The sequence below is a fragment of the Psammomys obesus genome, unplaced genomic scaffold (assembly GCF_907164565.1).
Source record: "Psammomys obesus unplaced genomic scaffold, mPsaObe1.curated_primary_1811, whole genome shotgun sequence".
NCBI lineage: Eukaryota > Metazoa > Chordata > Mammalia > Rodentia > Muridae > Psammomys > Psammomys obesus.
In genome coordinates, this window is record NW_026586383.1 from 11,910,344 (window position 1) to 11,930,750 (window position 20,407).

The 20,407-nt window shown below is 43.5% G+C and overlaps 1 protein-coding gene across 2 annotated transcripts in view; it reads left to right on the top strand.

The window, feature by feature from the left end:
• Window positions 1–20,407, top strand: part of Lars2 (leucyl-tRNA synthetase 2, mitochondrial) — a 105,642-nt gene that overhangs the window by 42,882 nt on the left and 42,353 nt on the right. For both annotated transcript variants that reach the window (XM_055601744.1, XM_055601745.1), the window contains 4 exons: window positions 6,872–6,961; window positions 9,088–9,231; window positions 16,084–16,191; window positions 16,551–16,710. In XM_055601744.1, the coding sequence (XP_055457719.1) occupies window positions 6,872–6,961; window positions 9,088–9,231; window positions 16,084–16,191; window positions 16,551–16,710 (502 nt within the window). The remainder of the gene's footprint in view (window positions 1–6,871; window positions 6,962–9,087; window positions 9,232–16,083; window positions 16,192–16,550; window positions 16,711–20,407) is intronic.

Below are 20,407 nucleotides of genomic sequence, written 5' to 3' on the forward strand. Positions count from 1 at the left end.
TACAGTGCTTACAACAGCTGTGCTAAAGGCAGGCTGCTCCATTTCAGCTATTTCACTCTTACAGTGCTTACAACAGCTGTGCTAGAAAACACTAGAAAGGTTGGAGGGACTCATCCAACTCCTGGGGTCCAGGTCATCCAGGCCTGGGGCACTGCCAGCCCTGTGCTCCTCTGTTTGTCCTCATAATCTGACAGCCTGCTTGAGAGGTGAATAAAATTTAGGGGCATAAATAACAAGGCTTTCCCTCATTTACTTCCTAAATGAGGGAAAGCCAGTTGACCTTGAGGATTCAGCCTACTTTGGTTTGGGCTGTTTCCCCCCACTTGTCCTTGTCACAGTCAAGTCATTAACCTTTTAGTAACAACTTCTCTTGAGGTTTACTTACTGTTTGGCCTTGGGGCTTAGCTGGGTCTCCAAAACAGGGTCCTGTATGAGGCTGTCATCTAGGCTAAGGCTAAGGCATGCGTGAAAGCAAGCATGTTTACCTGGTGAGCCATCTCGCTGGCCTTCTCTGTTTCCTTCCTCATCCAGGGGGTTGAACCCAGAGCCTCTTGCATGCTACACAAGCATTCTACCACTAAGCTATGTGGCAGCTGCCTTTCCAACATGACCTCCCCTGCTCCTTGTCCTCCTACTTATTCTACTGCCTCCATCTTCTGAGTAGGTGGGATTACAGTCACTTGCCACTTCCTCTTCTCAGCATTACACTATGTAGTGAATGCCTGGACCTCACTATGTAACCCAGGCTGGCCATAAACTTTCAGTCTTCCTGCTTCAGTCTCCTACTACAAGCTTCCCACAGAGAGAAAGAGGAAAAGAAAAAGCGCCAGACAAAAACCACAGAAAGAGCTAATTCATACCCAAACTAGTACTGTACCAAACTGTCAATCACACTGTATGTCCCTTTTCTGCCTGGGGACTGTGAAGGACCTCTGAGTGTCCTTCCCTGGCATCACACTCAACAGATAGTTCTAGAAAAAGGAAGGAGTATTAAAAAAAAAAAAGAAAAGAAAAGTAAAAGGAAGGAGTAGCTGCCTCAGGCCACTTCAGTAGAATACCAGTTGAGCCCTGAGTGCCATGATTCTAACACAGTGCAAATGTTCTTCTGTATCACAGACATAACTAGGCCTTGCTGCTCAGCCTCTTGGACATCATTGGTCCAAATTACTGGGCCACAAGCCACTGTCACATTCATTTTGCTGTTAGGTTAAATTATTCAGGGTCATTAGGTGAGGATGGTTGGTTTCCAGAAGGTTGCTTTGAGTCTCTTTGTGTTCTGAGAGAGTGTATTTTCCATAAATCTATGAAATATTTTTAACACCAACCTCAGACAGTGTAAAGTCTAAGGTTGCGATGTGGCGGAGTCACATCACCGAGCTACCACATAGGCAGCTGGATGGTACTCTCTAGAGTGCACAGGATATAAACATTGATGCCTTGATAGAAATCCAAGTGGAGTGAAGCCAAAGTGTACCTACTTTCAGAGCTATGCATTTGAATTATCTATTCGTGTTAAAACCAACAGTACCTTAAAGCAGGTATGAGTTTAGTTGTGTATGAGTGATTTCCTGCATGTGTGTATGTGTACCTGAAGAGGGTGCTGGATCTCTTGGAACTGGATTTACAGACAGGTGTGAGCTGCCAAATGTATGCTGGGACCTGAACCCTAGTCCTTTGCAAGAACAGCAAGTGCCCTTAACTGCTGAGTCATCTCTCCAGCTGTGTGAACTTACTTGAAAGCAGGGAGAAGTAAGGTACAGAAATGTTGGGGCATTTAGGGACATTCAGCCTTATTTGCTTCTTTGATGGTCTCACCAAGAAGTCTTACCAATGGGAGCCATCCACGCCTGTGGGTGCCCCATCTACAGACTCAGAGTGCCTGAGTGGGCCCTGCAGATGTGGTTGGATCTGGATATTTGGGTTCATGGGCTAGATTCCAATGGATGTTCTTTAAACACTCCTGTGTTGACAACTGTTTTGTGGGAGGAATAAACCGGTGTATCGATAACCATTTGCCTTTCTGATTTCAAAACAGAAACGTTTATTACATGAGATTTTCTAAGACCACCACTTGGGAGCATATTAAATTATTTAAAATTTAGATGCTAAAATAAACCACTTGTCCTTAGCAAATGGCAATTCTAGCCCTGACCTGTCGCTTTGCTGCAAGGTTCCTGGTACTTTGCCAATCATGTTCAGTAGAGGGACCAAATCCAGTGGTTGAGGGAAATTCAGTGAATGGACTAGCCCCAGTCGATGATATTTAATCTCCTTTTATGGACTGCCCACTGGAGAGCTGTCTGGCTACTGTTCCTTTGATCTGCCTGTGGCTTCAAACTTAAAATGAAGTAATATAAAAACTTAGATCAAGATTGCTCTTTTAACATTCAAAGCTGGAAAGGGCATATGGTGTGCACCCCTGTAATCCTAACACGTGGGAGGGTAAGACAGGGAGATCATCTTGAAGGTAAGGCCAGCCTGGGTTCCATACAAGACCCTATCCCTCAAAGTGGAACCCATATATAGCTAGATAATTTGAGGGGTCGGTCTTTTTTTGTTTGTTTTGTTTAGTTTTTTGTTTTTTCCAGACAGGGTCTCTCTATGTACCCTTGCTGTCTGGAACTCAGTAGGCCAGGCTGGCTTCAAACTCACAGAGATCAGCCTAATTTTGCCTCCTGCGCACTGGGATTAAAGGTGTGTGCCACCACAGTCAGGCTAGAGGGCGCTCTTTTATGTTAACGCTAGTGTTAATACATATGTGCAGTAGATGATGGGCGCATGTGTTCTCTCTCTCTCTCTCTCTCGTTCTTTTTCTCACTCTCTCATTCTTTCTCTCTCTCACACTCATACACACACAAAATGGTGACAAAGAATTGTTTCTAGAATTGTCAGGTAATCCCTAGAGAGTGGAGTCTCTGCTTCAGAGAGAGAGAGAAAACTGTTAGTATTTTCATGGGTGTTAAACCTTATGGCCTTGTGACCATAGAACTGTTTTGAGTAAGTTCACAGAGAACGTGTGAGAAGAAGCTTTTGATTTTTAGCCAATTGGCTAAATTAAAAGCTTTTCATTGATAATTTAAAAAAATGCCTTTGATGATTTTAAAAGACTAGAATTCTGTTTTCATTTTGTTTTGTTCTAGTGGGCAAAACATTGAAGGTTCCAGAAAGGATCTTTGACTCTCAAAATGTACATTTCTTGACTTAGTAAAAAAGCTGGCTTTCTGAAGGTAGAAGACACAGCCTGGAGCGTCTCCTCAGTCCTAGCTGTGTTGGGCAGTTGCACAGCTGTACAGTGGCTAGCATTACATTTTCTCAAGATGGCAGTCTCAGAAGCAACAAATAAAACAGGTCAAGTCCAAATGTGAAGCTAGGGAGAAAGGGCGGTAGTGCAAACTCCTTGCCCATCTTTTACCTTGAGCTAATGATGCCCAAAGGAACACAGGTGAATGGTTGACTAGATGAAGCTCTCCCCTTCCACTCATTCTACCCTTGCTTTTCTACTTCAGGTAAAACTGATTTTCAGAATCATAAATCTAGTTGAAGATAATGCTGTTCTGCTGCTGTGTGACTTTTACTCAGTGTCTGGAAGCAGCTCCAAGGGCTTAGAGAGTGCATTATAAAATATTTTCATTATAATGCATATTCATTATAATCTACATTATTTTTATTATAATATATTCATTAGAAATATTTTAATATTTTATTATGAGCTACTCAGATACATACAAAATAAAGTATTAAGGGGCCCCATCCCTAGATTTCTTTCTTTTTTTTTGAGATATGGTTTCTCTGTGTAGCCCTGGCTGGCTGTCCTGGACTCACTTTTGTAGACTAGGCTGGCCTTGAATTCACAGAGATCCTCCTGCCTCTGCCTCTCCAAGTGCTGGTATTACAGGCATGCACCACCACTCCCAGCATTAAGGTTCATTTTTTATATTGACTAAGACTATAGTGGATAAGGTTTTTTTTAAAAAAAGCTATTCCTACAATAACAAGATCTAAAAATATTTTACCCATAATCCTCACCTGTTCTACCCTCCAATTCAGTCTGTTTTCCCTGGGTGTTTGTGACCACAGTACAATGAGAATTTAGTACACAAGAGTTGTACAAATTTGCTTTGTATACAGATGTTCACATTTCTAGTCTAGTCTTCATTCAGCAACATTTTGGAGGTGCCTCGATGTTGAAGAGCATAAAATGATACAGAACAAAATAGAAGATGGCTCCTGACATAAATGTTTGTTAAGAATGGATGTTTTAAAGGTATTTGTCTAGAAAACTAAAAAGAAAAAGTCTGTGCTAGGAGGTCAAAGTTGAAAAGGTAACATTAGCTACCAGAGGCAAGGCACTCCCTGTCTGTTAGTCTGATTCTTGAGCTGGTAGAGTTCCACGTACCTGGCGTCCCTGTATACCAGGTGCCTGTGGAGTCATAGGGAGCTGGTAATTCATGCATACGGCAGAGAAACCAAAGCTTAGGCATTGGTGGGACCTAGACTGCTTGGACCCACCATTAGATTGGTTTATCACTGTGTCTCACTATGGGGAGATGGAGCTGGTAGTCAGAGTTGAGTTATTTTGCATCTTTTAAGATATTTATTTTTTTATTTTATGTATATTGGTGTTTTGTCTGCACACTGCTATAGGGCATCGGCTTCCATGGGAGTACAGTTATAGATAGTTGTGGGCTGCCATGTGTGTGCTAGGAACTGAATCCAGGACCCTCTAGAAGAACAGCCAGTTCTCTTAATTGCTGAGCTATCTCCAACCCCTGTTCTGCACTTTTAAAAACTGTTGTCTGGGCTGGGGTTATAGCTCAGTGTTAGAGCACTTATTGGCATGCCTGAGGCCCTGGGTTTCATCCCTAGTAGCACCAAATAATTTAATTGGTTTATTTTTTCTTATTGGTTTGTTGTTTTGTTTGTTTGTTTGTTTGTTTATTTGAGACAAGATTTCTCTATGTAGTCTTGGCTGTCCTGGACTCACCTTGTAGACCAGACTGGCCTTGAACTCACAGAGATCTGCCTGCCTCTGCCTCCCAGAGTGCTGGGATCATAGGGGTGTGCCACTGTGACCAGGTAATTTAATTTTTTTTTTTAACTCTGCTACCTAAAACAAAAACAATAATAAAATAGCATACAAAACAATCAAGGAAAGCTAGGAATGCAGCTCAGTTGATAGAGTGCTTGCCTAAAATGCATGAAGTCCTGGACTAGATCCCCAGTAGCACACAGTCCTGGTGTAGTGGCATTGCCTGTAATCTTTGCACTCGGAAGGTAAAAGTTTAAGGCCAGCCTGGAATACATGAGACCCTGTCTCAAAAGAAATGAATGAATGAATGAATGAATGAATGAATGAATGAATGAATGAATGAATGAATCTTACATGAGAAAAACAACCCCTTTTAGGTTACCGATTCCTACCACGCCTGCCCTCCTGGGTTTGAAGTCTTCCTCGTTTGTTTACCTTATGCTCTGCACTTTTGGTAAAGTTTGCCTTTCATTGAAAGTCAGCTACAGGCAGAGCCATTTGAAACATGCTTTCTATTACCCTTTTTCCTCTCTTTCCGGTTATGGCGGTGCTGGGGGTTAGCTCCAAGGCCCCAGGGTTGCTAGGCAAGCACTCCGCCACTAAACTACATCCCAGACCTTTATCCACTTCTTTTACTTGCTTGTTAAAGTTCAGTAGAACTAGAAAACAAGTACATGGTGGTTGTAAGCTGGTTTGACTTTACCAAATTCAGACTTTGTCAGTTAATCAAGATCTACTTCTTTTAAAATCTAATTTAATTTTATTTTATTAATTACACTTTTTCACTTTGTATCCCCCCCATAAGCCCCTCCCTCCTTCCCTCCCGATCCCTCCCCCTTCTTCATGCATGCCCCTCCCCAAGTCCACTGATAGGGGAGGTCCTCCTCTCCTTCCTTCTGATCTTAGTCTATCAGATCACGTCAGGAGTGGCTGCATTGTCATCTTGTGGCCTGGTAAGGCTGCTCCCCCTTCAGGGGGAGGTGATCAAAGAGCAGGCCAATCAGATTATGTCAGAGGCAGTCTCTGTTCCCATTACTATGTAACCCACTTGGACACTAAACTGCCATAAGATCTACTTTTTAAAATTCTGTGTTAAACGGTTTTTTTTTCAGACAGAAAGTAAATTTTAGGAATTTTGATTCATCTCCCCATGTAGACAACAGCTTGATTCATATTATAAAGAGAAAATAATGTAGGTATGTACGCTATTAGACCTAGGTTCTAGGTAGACACAAGATTTACTTTGAAATGAGAATCACATCACAGTGAACAAATACTCTTGACATTTATGATTGCTTTTTGGATGAGCTACAGTCTTGACCTCCAGCATGTGTTTATCCTGGTAAAAATGTTTGTAGCTAGATCAGAAAGAGAGTTCCGCAGTTAAAAGCACTGGCTGCTCTTCCAGAGGACCCGAGTTCAGTCTCCAATAGCCATATCTGGTATCTCACAGTCCAGGGGATCTGATGGCCTCTTCTGGCCTCTGTCAACAACAGCACTCATGTTCATACCCCCCCCCACACACACTAAAAACTGAAATCTTTTTTAAAAGTTGATAGCTGTTTCCTGTACTGCAACTTCTTAGTCAAGGATGAGAGGCAAAAGACTTGAGAGACTCTTCTCTTAGAACATGTCTGAGAAAGGTGGGAGAGACATTCCAGTAACATCATCTCTTTCTTCTCAGAATAAATGGCTTCTTCACTCCACTGTGAGATTTAGTAGAAACAAGTTGGTAAATACTTTCAGTGTAATTGCTTTAAAGAACTGAATCTCCAAATTACGATATTTGTGGTGGGGTGCTTCAGGGCCTGACTGCACTTGCGTCTCTTCCCTTTTCGGCAGGAAATTACTACGTGTTTGCCAGATTACTACAAATGGACTCAATACCTGTTCATCAAACTCTATGAAGCTGGATTGGCTTATCAAAAGGAGGTAAGTCTATGTTACCTACCCTTTTATAAGTTTGTAAATCCTCTCTATCTTAGAATCATCTCTGTAAGCCAGGTGTGATGGCGCATGCCCTTAATCCCAGCATTTGGGAGACAGGGGAAGGCAGATCTCAGTATGTTCCAGGCCAGCCAGAGCTACATAGATATACATATCTATTTGTGATATACATATCTCAAAAATACCAAAACAAAGCAAAAATCATCACTTTCATGTGAGAAACAAAATCCTATTTGCACATCATGGTAAAGATGAATGCTGCTTCTGTCTTATAGACTCACCTGCAGCAGGCCTACCACTACCTAAAATAAAGCAGTATTTGGTCCTTTCTTTTTACCTACTTAAGTAGCACTCTTCCTGCCATCTCCCTGATAGGAGTGATAATAATAGATGAGCCAATTTTCTTAGGTTTATGAGCCTAAGAATTTTAGGGCCTAGATACTTACATCATGGTCATCTCTATATACTTATGAGGAAAAGCCTTGGAGGACCTGATGTTAGAAGAATTAAACTGTTTGAAGCTGGTCTTTCCACCTGATTCCAGATGGTAGAGCTTCAAGCTTTCTGTGACTTTCCTACCTGTGGTTGTAATATTATAACAGAGGTTAGAGCTTATGGATTGGCTAACCTCTCCCCACCCTGATTTTTATGTAGGTGTGAGAAACATCCAGAACCACCCAGGTCCCCATCCTGAAAGAGCCACTGAAGAGAATATAATAAACGGCTTGACTGTGCTGCCTTTAGCACAGTGTCGAAGCGCTGGAAAGTATCTGGCACTGGTAACCGAGGATACCCTTGCCATCTGACACAGGCTAGAGGGCAGTGTCAGGCCCCTGACAGGACAGGGGTGGCTGTAACCTTTAGTAGCACTGCCCCGGGCCACCGGAGTTCCTCACAGAAGGCAAAGTAGCCTGCAGGCCAGAGCTGAAGTAGATGCAGGCTGTGAGCAAGAAGGAAGAGGGGTCTGTGAGGCGTGTAGGTGCTAGCGCCATCTCTGTGGGAACTGCTGGGAATGCCTTTTAGTGCCAAGGAACTGCACATGCTGAGCACGTAGTCTAAAGTTTCTAAGAGTGTATCTCAAGTCAGGTGGAGCAAGCCCAAGGCTCCTCTGTGCTCAGTGCCTTCTTTGTACCAGGAGACGCCTGAGTGTCACAAACTGGTAAGTGTAGGCAGAGGTATTTGTCTTAAACAAAGACTGAAACTAACAGGAGCTCTGGAGTGTCTTCATTATGGTTAGGGCCACCTGTTCTACCTACCAAGTGAGTCCGTGGAACAGGGCTGAGAATTGTTATTCTTAGGGGACAGTGTTGAAAGCAGAAGGCATAGCAGTTCTGGCTATATTTTGACATGAGTAGTGGTTACATGTTCATTTAAAAATTCATTAATTGTTCACTTAAGACTTATCTACTTTTTGTATATTACACATTAACTTAAACTACAGTCTTTCAAAATTGCAAACGTTATTTAGTTTCTTGAGACCCCAGTTCCTTCCCTGTCTGTCAGTATCTCTGGGACCTTCGACGTGTTACGCTGCTTCTCTTCTCCTCATACTCGTTCTCTGTGATCTGATCCCACAAAGCTGATGCAAGGGCCACATCTAAGCCAAGGGTAGCGGCACACAACGGTCATCTCGGGAGTAGCTCAGGTTTGAAGCTAACCCTGAGCTAGATAGCCACTTGGCTGTAAACCACTTAGCACAGAAAACAGCACCTGATTATCACTCAAAAAATTAGTGTTGTTATTAAAGACCAGTATATTTCTTTCTTCTGCAGTAACCCTATTCTTCTAAACTTTAAACGATACTATTTTTTTTCTTCTTTTCCAAAGTGTTCTAAAGTTTCTAATCCTGAATCTTCATCCTGTCATTCAAGAAAAACCCAAGGTTGAATTAGACACATGTTCAGAGGCTTCCACCTTCCCTAAGCCTATTCTCACAAGGGTATTTTGTGTGCCCTTGTCACAGATTGCTAGTGGCCCATTGGCTAGGCAGCCCACCTGAAGGTGTGCAGCCCACCTGAAGGTGTCTTCACACTGTTATAAACTTGTTCTCCAAGGGCACCTCCACAGGGCATTCACCACAGTATATTCCCCTGTCTCCCACATCCTAACAGGCCTTGGTTAACTGGGATCCAGTGGATCAAACAGTGCTAGCCAATGAGCAGGTGAATGAATATGGCTGTTCATGGCGTTCTGGAGCCAAGGTAGAGAAGAAGTACCTCCGACAGTGGTTCATTAAGATAACTGCATATGCAAAGGTAAGTGGTGGTCAGAGACTTTCAGTAATGCCCAATGTGTGGCTATACCACACTGGCAGCCCTACTGAAGGAGCCTAAGCAGAATTCTTAGAGATGGGAGGCACAGAGTCTCAGTGTTCACATACATACAGGGTGGTGAGCACGTCTTAAAGTTTTAATAAAAAAGACAGCCGGAGGTCATTACAAATCCTTGTTTGATGATTGCCACAAAGCAGCAGTAACTCCACCTGCAATTATGCATCCAAAAAAGAAAAAGGGAACGAGTCTTTGTGAAGCTCAGGGGGGCTTGAGTTATAGTTTCTCTGCACCATTGCTTACAGTGACCTAGAAGTGAAGAGCTGACTGGTCTCCAGGAGGGAAGGCCAGAGTAAGAATGAGCTGAGCCAAGTCCAAAGCTCCAGATGTGGCTCTCCTATGCCTCCGATTAGTTGTGCAGGGTTCCCTGGGCCCCAGTTTCTTGATAAGGAAGATGGGCGATCAGACTTGATGATGGTTCAAGTACCTCCCTGCAGATTCTATGTTCAGAGATTCCAGATAAAGCCAGCAGTGGAAGCAGAGTTGCTTAGTAATTCACAGTGGCCTTGACAAAGTCATGAGTTCTGTATGTGTGTAATGCTGAGTGCTTCTGTGTTTGAGCTGGGTCTCATCTGCAGATAACTCAGGTCAGATATAGCATAGTATAAGGCTCATATGCAGAAAAAGCATACAGTCCTAGGCAACTTTTGATTACCACATCCTGGCCCAAAACAAAACCATAGGCCACCAGCCAGCAGACCCTCAGTGTCTTGCCCTCTAAAGATTGTCTGCAGTGAGGCTCATTTCGTTTTAGTTTACTTTGATACAGCTGACCCTAGGCGTGGATCTGGGAGAGATTCAAAAGACCTTGTTAGGAGGGCAACACTAATGGTATAGCTTTCTGTGTGGCTCCTCTCTACTAGCCTTAGGTCCATCATAATCCTGAGAGGGCGGTCATTCTTCCCCTCCCCCAGCCCTCCAGAGACTCTGGCATATTGGAAAGGAGTGGTGCCAGTTCCCTCCCTGACCTGTCATGCAGCTCTAATGACTGTATTGGAAGGAGACGTGTTTCGCACCTGTGTTTTGACCTCTGCTTTGTGTTGGAAATGTAATAACCTGACCAGGGGCATTGTTCTTTATACTGTTAGCTGTGAATTTTCAACTGTTCAGCAGAAATGATGAGTTGCCATGGTAACTCTTGGTTCTTGCTGAACTCCTGTGCAGGTTTATTGAAAAAGCTCTTAGAAGGTTAGTGCTGAAAACGGGGAGAAGGGGGAGAGTCCATGATGCTGGCACATGCAGTGGCGCTGGTAGGAGAGCAGACCCAGGGCTGTGAAGCACATGGAAACCTTTGGGCACACCTGGCTAATAGAGGCGAGGCACTGAGTCTCCAAAGGCCATTGGAAGAATGAATAGCACCCTAGGACCAAGGACAAAGCAGAGTAGAGTGAGTGACCTTACTGAAGATTAAAAGTAAGCCTCTGGGGAGGCTCCAAGATGGCTGCAACCAGTGCGCACTGTATTTAAGGGGCAGAGGATCCGAAACTCCAAAACTGGTGAGTGTATAGGGGCTGAAGCCAGAGCATGGACTTTGAGGTTCCTGGGCTAGAGGGTACAAACTCGTGTATGGAGACAGATTGGATCCAGGCCCCTCTCTCCCGCCATGGACGTCTCCGAGTTCTGAGAGCGGCGAACTATTGCCCAAAGCTGGGCGGCAGCACTGTAGAAACAGAGGCAGCAAGGAGTGCTTAACCCCAGGTCCAGGGCCTCCCTACTCTTGCGGCCAAACCGGGGTCCCAAATCTGAGAGCAAAAACCCTGGGCTCTCTATACTTTCTGCATACGCCTGCGAATAAGTGTGTACAGAGCCCCAGATCCGGGGTCCCTCGGTGCTGGCCCCCAGATATCGGATCCCTCTCAACATTTAAGCCCCTGTTCTGTAGGTCTCCAAGTGGAGTCCAGGCAAACAGTTCCTGGAGCCCAGCTGGTGCAGCCCAGACACCTGAATGCCTGCAACACAATACTGCAACAGGCCTGTGGGCCACTGAGCCATTCAGGGCACACTGCGCCCACGAGCCACGCCAGCACCCCAACCTGCACTTACGCTCCTTCCAGGCATCTACACCGGCTGTTTGCACACACGTACCGGCGACCTTCCTTCCTTAGCTGCATCAGAAACACCAATACCCACTCTCAAACCGGTAGACCTCTCTCATCTTCCTGAAGAATACTCCAGACTCCAGAGACAGATGGACCCATCTGCAGCACAGGCTCCAGGAACAAACAGCAAAGGCTATGAACCATCAGATGGCTAGAGGCCAGCATAAAAACACATCCAACAAAAATCAGGACATCATGGCTTCACCAGCAACCCCAAAAATTAATTGGAAACAAAAATTAATTAATTGGAAACACAGGAAAATTATCTCAAATCTATGCATATCCAGTTATTAGAGGCACATAAAGAAGAAATGAACAAAGCTCTCAAAGAAATACAGGCAAATAGAGCCAAACAAAGAGGCACATAAAGAGGAAATGAACAAAAAAATAGAGGACATCATGGACAGACAAGAATCCAAACGCAAACAGATAAAGGAAATGGTGCAAGACATGAAAACGGAATTAGAATCAATAAAGAAAATTCAAACTGAGAAACTCCTGGAGATGGAAAACCTAGCAAAGAGATCAGGAGGTAACCATCACCAACAGAATTCAAGATATGGAGGAGAGAATCTCAGTCACTGAATATTGAAGAAATCAATCCATCTCTCAAAAGAGACAAAATCAGAAAAGGTCCTGACACAAAACATCCAGGAAATGAAGGGCAAACAAAACCTAAGAATAATAGGAATAGATGAAAAAGGTCCAGAAAATATTTTCAAGAAAATCATAGAATAAAAATTTCCCAACTTAAAGAAAGAGATATTCTTAAACATACAAGAGGCTTACAGAACACCAAACACACTAGACCAGAAAAGAAACTCCTCATGTCACATAATAGTCAAAACACTAAATCTACAGAACAAAGAAAAAATATTAAAAGCAGCAAGAGAAAAAAAGCTAAGGAACATATAAAGGTAGACCTATCAGAATCACACCAGACGTCTCAACAGAAACTATGAAAGCCAGAAAGGCCTGGGCAGATGTCATGCAGACACTAAGAGACACAGATGTTAACCCGGACTACTATAGCCAGCAAAGCTTTCAATCAACGTAGATGGAGAAAACAAAATATTCCATGAAAAAACTAAACTTAAACAATATCTACACAGCAACCCAGCCCTACAGAAATTACTAGAAGGAAAACTCCAATCTAACAAAATCAACTGCACCCAAGAAAACACAGGATATAGATAACTTCACAACAAAAAATCAAAAGAAAACAAGCACACAAAACACTATCACCACAAACTCCACAATAAAAGGAACTAACATTCATTGGCTACTATTATCTATCAACATCAATGTCTCAACTCTTCAATAAAAAAACACAGACTAACAGAATGGTTGCAGAAACAGGATCCAACATTCTGCTGCATCCAAGATACATACCTACTTGGCTTCATCTCAGGTATGCAGGGGTGGTTCAACATATGAAATCCATCAATGTAATCCACCGCATAAACAAACAGAAGTAAAAACCCCACATGATCATCTCCTTAGATGGTGAAAAAGCATTTGACAAAATCTAACACCCATTCATGTTTAAAGTCTTGGAGAGATACACAGCACTTACCTAAACATAGTAAAGGCAATATACAGCAAGCCTGTAGCCAACATCAAACTAAATGGAGAGAAACTTAAAGCAATCTCAATGAACTCAGGGACAAGGCAAGGCTGCCCACTCTCTTCATATCTCTTCAACATAGTACTTGAAGTCTTAGCTAGAGCAATAACACAACTAAAGGAGATCAAGGGAATACAAATCAGAAAAGAAGAAGTCAAAGTTTCACTATTTACTTATGATAGTATACACGAGTGACCCCAAAAATTCTACCAGAGAACTCCTTCGGCTGAAAGTAAAGTACCTAGATACAAAATTAACTCAAACGGATAGCCATTGGAAGCAGGAGAGGACAGGGAACAGGATAGGAGCCGTCCACAGAGAACCTCTGAAAGACTCTACTGATCAGGGATATTGAAGCAGATGCTGAGACTCATGGCCAAACTTTGGGCAGAGTGCAGGGACTCTTATGAAAGAAGGGTGAGATAGAAAGACCTGGAGGGGACAAGAGCTCCAGAAGGAGACCAACAAAGCCAAAAAAAAAAAAAAAAAAAAAAAAAAGTGGGCCCAGGGATCCCTGCAGAGACTGATACCCCAAGAACCATTCATGGAGAGGACCTAAAACCCCTGCTCAGATGTAGTCAATAGACCCGGTCTCCTAGTGGGTTCCCTAGTATGGGGAACAGGCAGTGTCTCTGGCATGAACTCAGTGGACAGCTCTTTGGTCACCTCCCACTGGGGAGGAGCAGCCTTACCAGGCCACAGAGGAGGTCAATGCAGCCAGTCCTGATGAGACCTGATAGACTAGGGTCAGATAGAAGGGGAGGAGGACCTCCACTATTAGTGGACTAGGAGAAGGCCATAGGGGGAGAATAGATAGGGGGCCACAGCCGGGATACAAAGTGAATAAATAATAATAATGATGATAAAAAAGTAAGCCTCTGAAAGGCTCAAATAGAATTACTAGAACAAAATAGATCCAGAGGGGTTGGAGCGTGGTTCAGCACCCTGTAGGCTGTTGTATGCAGTGCCCAACACGTAGTAAAAGTCACTACATTTGCCAGACAGTGGTGGCACGTGGCTTTAACCCCAGCACTTGGGAGGCAGAAGCAGGCAGATCTCTGTGAGTTCAAGGCCAGCCTAGTCTATAGAGCTAGTTCTAGGACAGCCAAGGCTATCAAAGACAAAGACTATCAAGATAAACCCTGTTTTGAAAAACAAAACGGGTTGGGGATTCAGCTCAGTGATAGAGCGCTTGCCCAGCAAGCACAAGGCCCTGGGTTCTGCCCTCATCTCTGGAAAAACAAAACAACAAAAAAATGCATTAATTTTATTGCAGGATTTTGTGACCCAATGGACATAAACCTAGAAGTTGAAGTTAGTTGAAGGCATTTGTTATGTAAATGAACAGGACTTGAAAGAAAAGATGATCATAGTAGATCTCAGGAGAGTATAAACCATCTTTAACAATGAACTGACTGAAAATCTGGACCTGAAGAGTCCAGTTACATCTGAAGTGAAAGCTTCAGGATACTAATTTAATTTGATGAATTTTTAAAAATTATTTCATTTTGTAAAAATATTCATAGATTTGCTTAGATTTTAGGCTAGCGGCTGTCTAGAATCAGCATGTGAAAACATTCCCATTTCTTCCTGTTTAAATGTCTGGGCCTCGTCTCCATCGGAATGTTTTAAGCCTAAGCACCTCCACCAGGAGCTTTCCTATCTTTGATATGCAATCTGAGCAGAAAAACAAAACAAAACTGTTGTTGGCAATAAAATGGGTATTGGGCTAAATAATGTTTATTATTAGGCCTATAATTATTACAGCAGTATTATTTAACCCGCTATCACAATTAATAGGACACAGCCACCGGCCACCTGTTAGATTTTTATAATTGCCTTATTTACTTTGGGGGGGCAGATATTTCTATCTACCTTATCTCAAGAATCCCATACCGTCTGCCTTAACCATTCCTATTTCGGCTATGTTCCATCCATAATCTCTTAAATACTTGCTTATATTTTTCATCTTGATGTTTTCTCTATCCAAGCCATCCTGAGAGTCCTTCCTCCCAGCCCAGTGGGGTACCTTCTTCACCGTGGGGACCTCCTTCCTCCTCTCTTCCATCTTTCTGTCTCCTATGATTCTCCTGAACCCAAAGCCATACCTACCTCATTATGCCCTGCCCACAGTTTAGGCCTTTTAGTCAACCAATCAGGAATAGTGTCTTGACCCGTTTACACAACAGAATAGGGCAGAAACCAGTCTTGAGAGCCAGTAATTAGCATCAAAATACAAACATCAGATCAACCTGCACACAAAACCACTGGCCGCCAAGCATGTAATCTTAGCACTTTGTAGGAGGAAGCAGAAGGAAATTCAAGCCTGGGCTATATAAGACTTTATCAAAAACAAATAAAAGCCTGGCCAGTGGCATATGCCTGTAAATTACAGCACTCTGGGAAGCAGAGGCAGGTGGATCTCTGTGAGTTCAAGGCCAGCCTGGTCTACAAAGTGAGTCCAGGACAGCCAAGACTACACTGTGAAACCCTGTCACAAAACACTAAGAAGAAAGAAAGAAACAAAGAAAGAATCGAAAAGAAAGAAGTACTTGAACAGGTAGAGCAGAAACAAGAAGAGGAGAGGAGAAGGAAGAAAGAAGCACAAGGGAGGTTCTGTTGCAGTGGCTCAGTGATTCTGGGGACGGTGATACAAAATTCGGTGGGAACAGGAGGCAGTCACCTGGAATGTTCTATGGCAGGGAGACATAGGGAGAGGTGGAACTCATCTGCATATTGTGAACTTCTTTTGACCCCCAGACTGAGGGAAAGAAGCTATAAATTCATTCAGCAAAGATGTCAGTTGGGGTCTTTGTTCTGTGGAACCTTGAGGCAGGTCAGGTCATTCTTGCTTAGGTTGGTTGTGAATTGAGCACCGCTGTTGTGGTTTGCTGCCTCTACTAAGCAGGAGAATGAGGTTCTGATGTCCAGAACCGCCTTCTCTTTCGCCACCTTTCCTACCTCAAGCCCTACACCATTTGCTCTCACATGAGCTTTGCATTGCTACTTTTATCTCTCTCTCTCTCTCTCTCTCTTTTTTTTTTTCTCCAGGCCATGCGGGACACACTGGCAGACCTCCCAGAGTGGTATGGAATAAAAGGCATGCAGGCCCACTGGATTGGGGACTGTGTAGGCTGCCACCTGGACTTCACACTAAAGGTGATAGCAATGGGCACATCACTCATGCCCACAGATGTCTTTTGCGTTTTGGAGCTCTTTGAATACACAGCAGCTCTTCACCTGACCACAGCACTGCCCAGCAGAAAGAGAACCGGGAGGGCGTCTTTCTGAGCATGCTTTCTCTCCCTTCATCCGATGCCTGATGCTGAGTACAGGAGTGGGGACTGGCCAAGGATTCCTACTTCTGTTCTTCTGTGTGGCCCCACCTCTTGCATACATTCTTGGTCCTGTGGTCAGAAGCCACCACATCTGTTTGGAAATGACGGAATGGGTGGCATGGGGAGCCACACAGCTCAGGAAGAGGACTAAAAGTAAAATGTCATGTTTCATTCTGCCAGGCTAATGGACAAGACACAGGAGAAAAACTGACAGCATACACAGCCACCCCTGAGGCCATTTATGGCATTTCCCACGTGGCCATCTCGCCTAGCCACAGGCTTCTGCATGGCTGCAGCTCTCTGAAGAAAGCCTTACAGAAGGCATTAGTCCCTGGCAGAGGTGAGTGACGTGGTGAAGCACAGGCTATGAGGTTCCGCCCTTCAGTCCACAAGAACCATACATTTCCCACGTTTGCCGTTTCTCATCTGTTCTTCCCCTTAGCAGTAGTTTTTACTTTTTTATCTCAAAACCTGAGCATAAAACAGCTTTTTTTTTTTTTTTTAATGTTTTTTAAATTGCTTGTCCTGGGATCTCCCTTGTCGGTGTTGAAAGACTGCGCAGAAGCTCGGGTCATTGCCTTTTGATTTACTACCAGTTTAAAGCTGTCTTCTGATTGAGAGAGAATCATATCCTGAATTTTTAATTCTTTTAATAAATAAAACTGTCCTAAAAAAGGGCCAGTGGGGTGGCTCAGTGGGTAAGCCTGGTCAAGCCTGGTGACTTTAGCTCAGTCATTATGGCCTGCATGGTGGAAGAAGAGAGCAGATGCCCATAAGTCCTCTGACTTACACACACATATTGTGCTCCCCCTACCCACTAAATAAATAAATGCACCAAAATTTCAAAACATGAGAATGAAAAAAGAACCCTGGCAACGTTCAGTTGCTTGTTCTAGGTTTCCCTGAGTGATCGCTGTCACTGCGACTCTTGGCTTCTTTCCTTTTCCTTTGACTAGGCATAAAATTTCAGCCATCCAGGGAGGGGTTATGGGGGTTTAGAGCCTGGTAGGTGAAAGAAACCCTTGTTGATTAGAGGTAAGTCTCTGGAGAAGGTTTAAATGTTTCTGCAAAAACCTCATCCTTATGCTTCCTTTTACACTGTGAACTTTAACCTGCATCTCACATCTTAATTATTGGGTTCTCAAACTGTTTGGAGAGCCATTCTGCTCCAGACAGTGTCTCCTGAAGTCCTTCCTAGGTGCCTGTGGTGGGCCCAGCCTCCTAGGCCAGCGACAAGCCTTTTACAATCCTGATTGTAGGTGCCTCTGACCTTAGGGCAGAAGACATCCCAACACAAGGCAGGTCTTGTCACTTGCCTTCACTGTTTTTGTTATATGTTGAGGTAGAGAAAAAGATACAAGTTAAATTTCCACGTGTCTCGTTAAGGCCTCTGTGCCCATGTCTTGGGTTCTGTATTCACAGAAGCATGTTTGAGGGTACAGAAATTATGGTAACAGGAAAGTGAGGCAGCTTGTCATATTGCGTCCACAGTCAGTGTAGTGGTTTGAATAAGAATGGCCCCATAAGTTTTTGTATTGAATGCTTGACATCAGGAAACTACACTGTTTGATTTTTCCAGACAAGGTTTCTCTGTTAGCTTTGGCTGTCCTGGAACTTGATCCGTAGACCAGGCTGGTCTTGAACTCAAAGATCCTCCTGCCTCTGCCTCCTGAGTGCTAGGATTAAGTAGCACTATTTGAAAGAATTGGAAGGTGTGGCCTTGTTGGAGGAATATGTTACTGGGGTTTTCGGTTTCCAAAGCCCGTGCTAGGTCCAGTGTCTTTTTCTCTTTGCCTGCAGATCAGGATGCAGCACTCAGCTACTTCACCATTCCACTTTGGCCTTCCACCATGCTCCCTGCTGCCATGTTTCCTGCCATGAAACTAAGCAAGCCCCAGTTCAGTGCTTTCTTTTATAAGAGTTGCCATGGTCAGCCTGGCGTGGTGGCACACACCTGTCATCCCAGCACTCAGGGAGACAGAGGCAGGCAAATCTCTGTGGATTCGAGGCCAGCCTGGTCTACAAAGTCAGTTGCTATGGTCATGGTGTCTCTTCACAGCAATAGGACACTGACCAACACAGGAAGCCAAAAGAAGGAGAAGAGAGAGAGAGAGAGATGAAAGATGCTATTCAGCCCACTTTCTCCTTTTCAGTATAAGACCCAAGCTCATGCAATGGTGCCACACACATTCAGGGTGGGTCTTCCCCCTTCTCAGTTAAATCCTTCTGGAAACCCCTTTATAGAAATACCCAGAGATATGTTTTTATGGTGATTCTAAAACAGATAAGTTGACAATGAAGGTTATCTCAGGTTTTTTTGTTTGTTTGTTTTACTGTGCTTAAAAACAAAGAAAAGAAAGAATTCATTTTAACTGTTTGAAGAGAGAACTCAGTGTTTACACTTTGAGTAATTTAAGATTCCTTGCGGCTATGATGATTGAAAAGTAAATATTGAAAAGCTAAATAGTATAAGTAATGAGTAACCAGCTCACACATTTCCCCCATCTCATAGGTCATCTGGGGCCACGGAATGAAGTAATTTAATAATGATGACCTAATAAGTTTAAAAGATTACAATCCCTGAGATGAGAGACACGATAAATTCAGAGCACCTTCACATGATAACCTGAGGAGTATCCATCTTAGTTACTTTTCTATTGCTGTACTAAGACACTTATAGACTTATATGTTGGCTAAGACAACTTATAGAAGAAAGAGTTCATTTATTGGGCTTATTTACTGTTTTAGGCAATGAATCCATGACCATCATGGCAGGGAACACAACCCTGGAGCAGTAGCTGAGAGTTTATGTCCTGATCCACAGGCACAAGGCAGAGAGAAAAAGCTACCTGATCATGGCATGGGTTTTTGAAACCTTAAAGCCCACCCCCAATGACATACCTCCTCTAACAAGGCCACACTTCCCAGTCCTTCCCAAACAGTTCCACCAGCTGGGGACCAAACATTTAAATCTATGAGCCTATGGGAACCATTCTCCTTTAAACCACCATAGTATCTAAGCACATATGACCAGCCACGTTTGAGGCCACTTCGGCTAGTGTAGCAGACTGGCTTGGTCTTTTCAATTTGGCAAATTGAAAGCCATATGTAACATTCCATTTGGATGAGCTCCTGAGCTGGTTTTCCTTCCTTTCAATAATCCTGAAGTTGTTCCAAATAGAATATTATGCTTGGCACTGAGTTGTCCCAGTTCTAATCTTCAGAATAAAACATCGCTTTTCAGTTCATTCAGTTTGAATCAATTCAGTCGGTAAGTCAGTTAAGTTAGTATATCAAGATCCTGGTTCCGTCTTTACACTATATGGTCACAAGACCAGAATAGTATGTTGAATGCAGTGCAATTGTCACACCTGCTGTGACTCTCACACCTGCGATAGCCTCTGTCCCCTGCACCCTGCAGGCCAGACTTCAGCCTTCGCTGTTCAGTCACTGCTTACCATTGCCAGTCGGCTTACTCTTTTTTTCATTGTCAGGATTCTGGGGTGACAAGTGTCAAAGCAGTGACCATAAAGGTCATGGTAGGCTGGGACTTAGCCTGTCACTCTCTCTCTCCCTTTTTTTTTTTTAAGATATATTTATTTATTTATCTATCTATCTATTTATTTATTTATTTATTATGTATACAATGTTCTGTCTGCGTGTATACCTGCACGCCAGCAGAGGGCGCCAGGTCTCATTATAGATGGTTGTGAACCACCATGTGATTGCTGGGAGTTGAACTCAGAACCTCTGGAAGAGCAGCCAGTGCTCTTAACCTCTGAGCCAGCTCTCCAGCTCCTCCTGTCACTCTCTCTTATCCATTCAGATTTCTGCTTTCACTGAGTTGGTTTCTGAATACTGGCTCCTGATTTGCCACAGATAACCAAGAATGTATCTCAGTTGCTTAGCATATACACAAGTCCAATTCCTGGCAGCATAAAACAGCTCAATAAAGGAATCTAGTCCTAGATATACTCTTATCACTATGGAAAGACAAAGCACTTGTAGATTTACTTTTCTTAATTGAGCAGGTGACT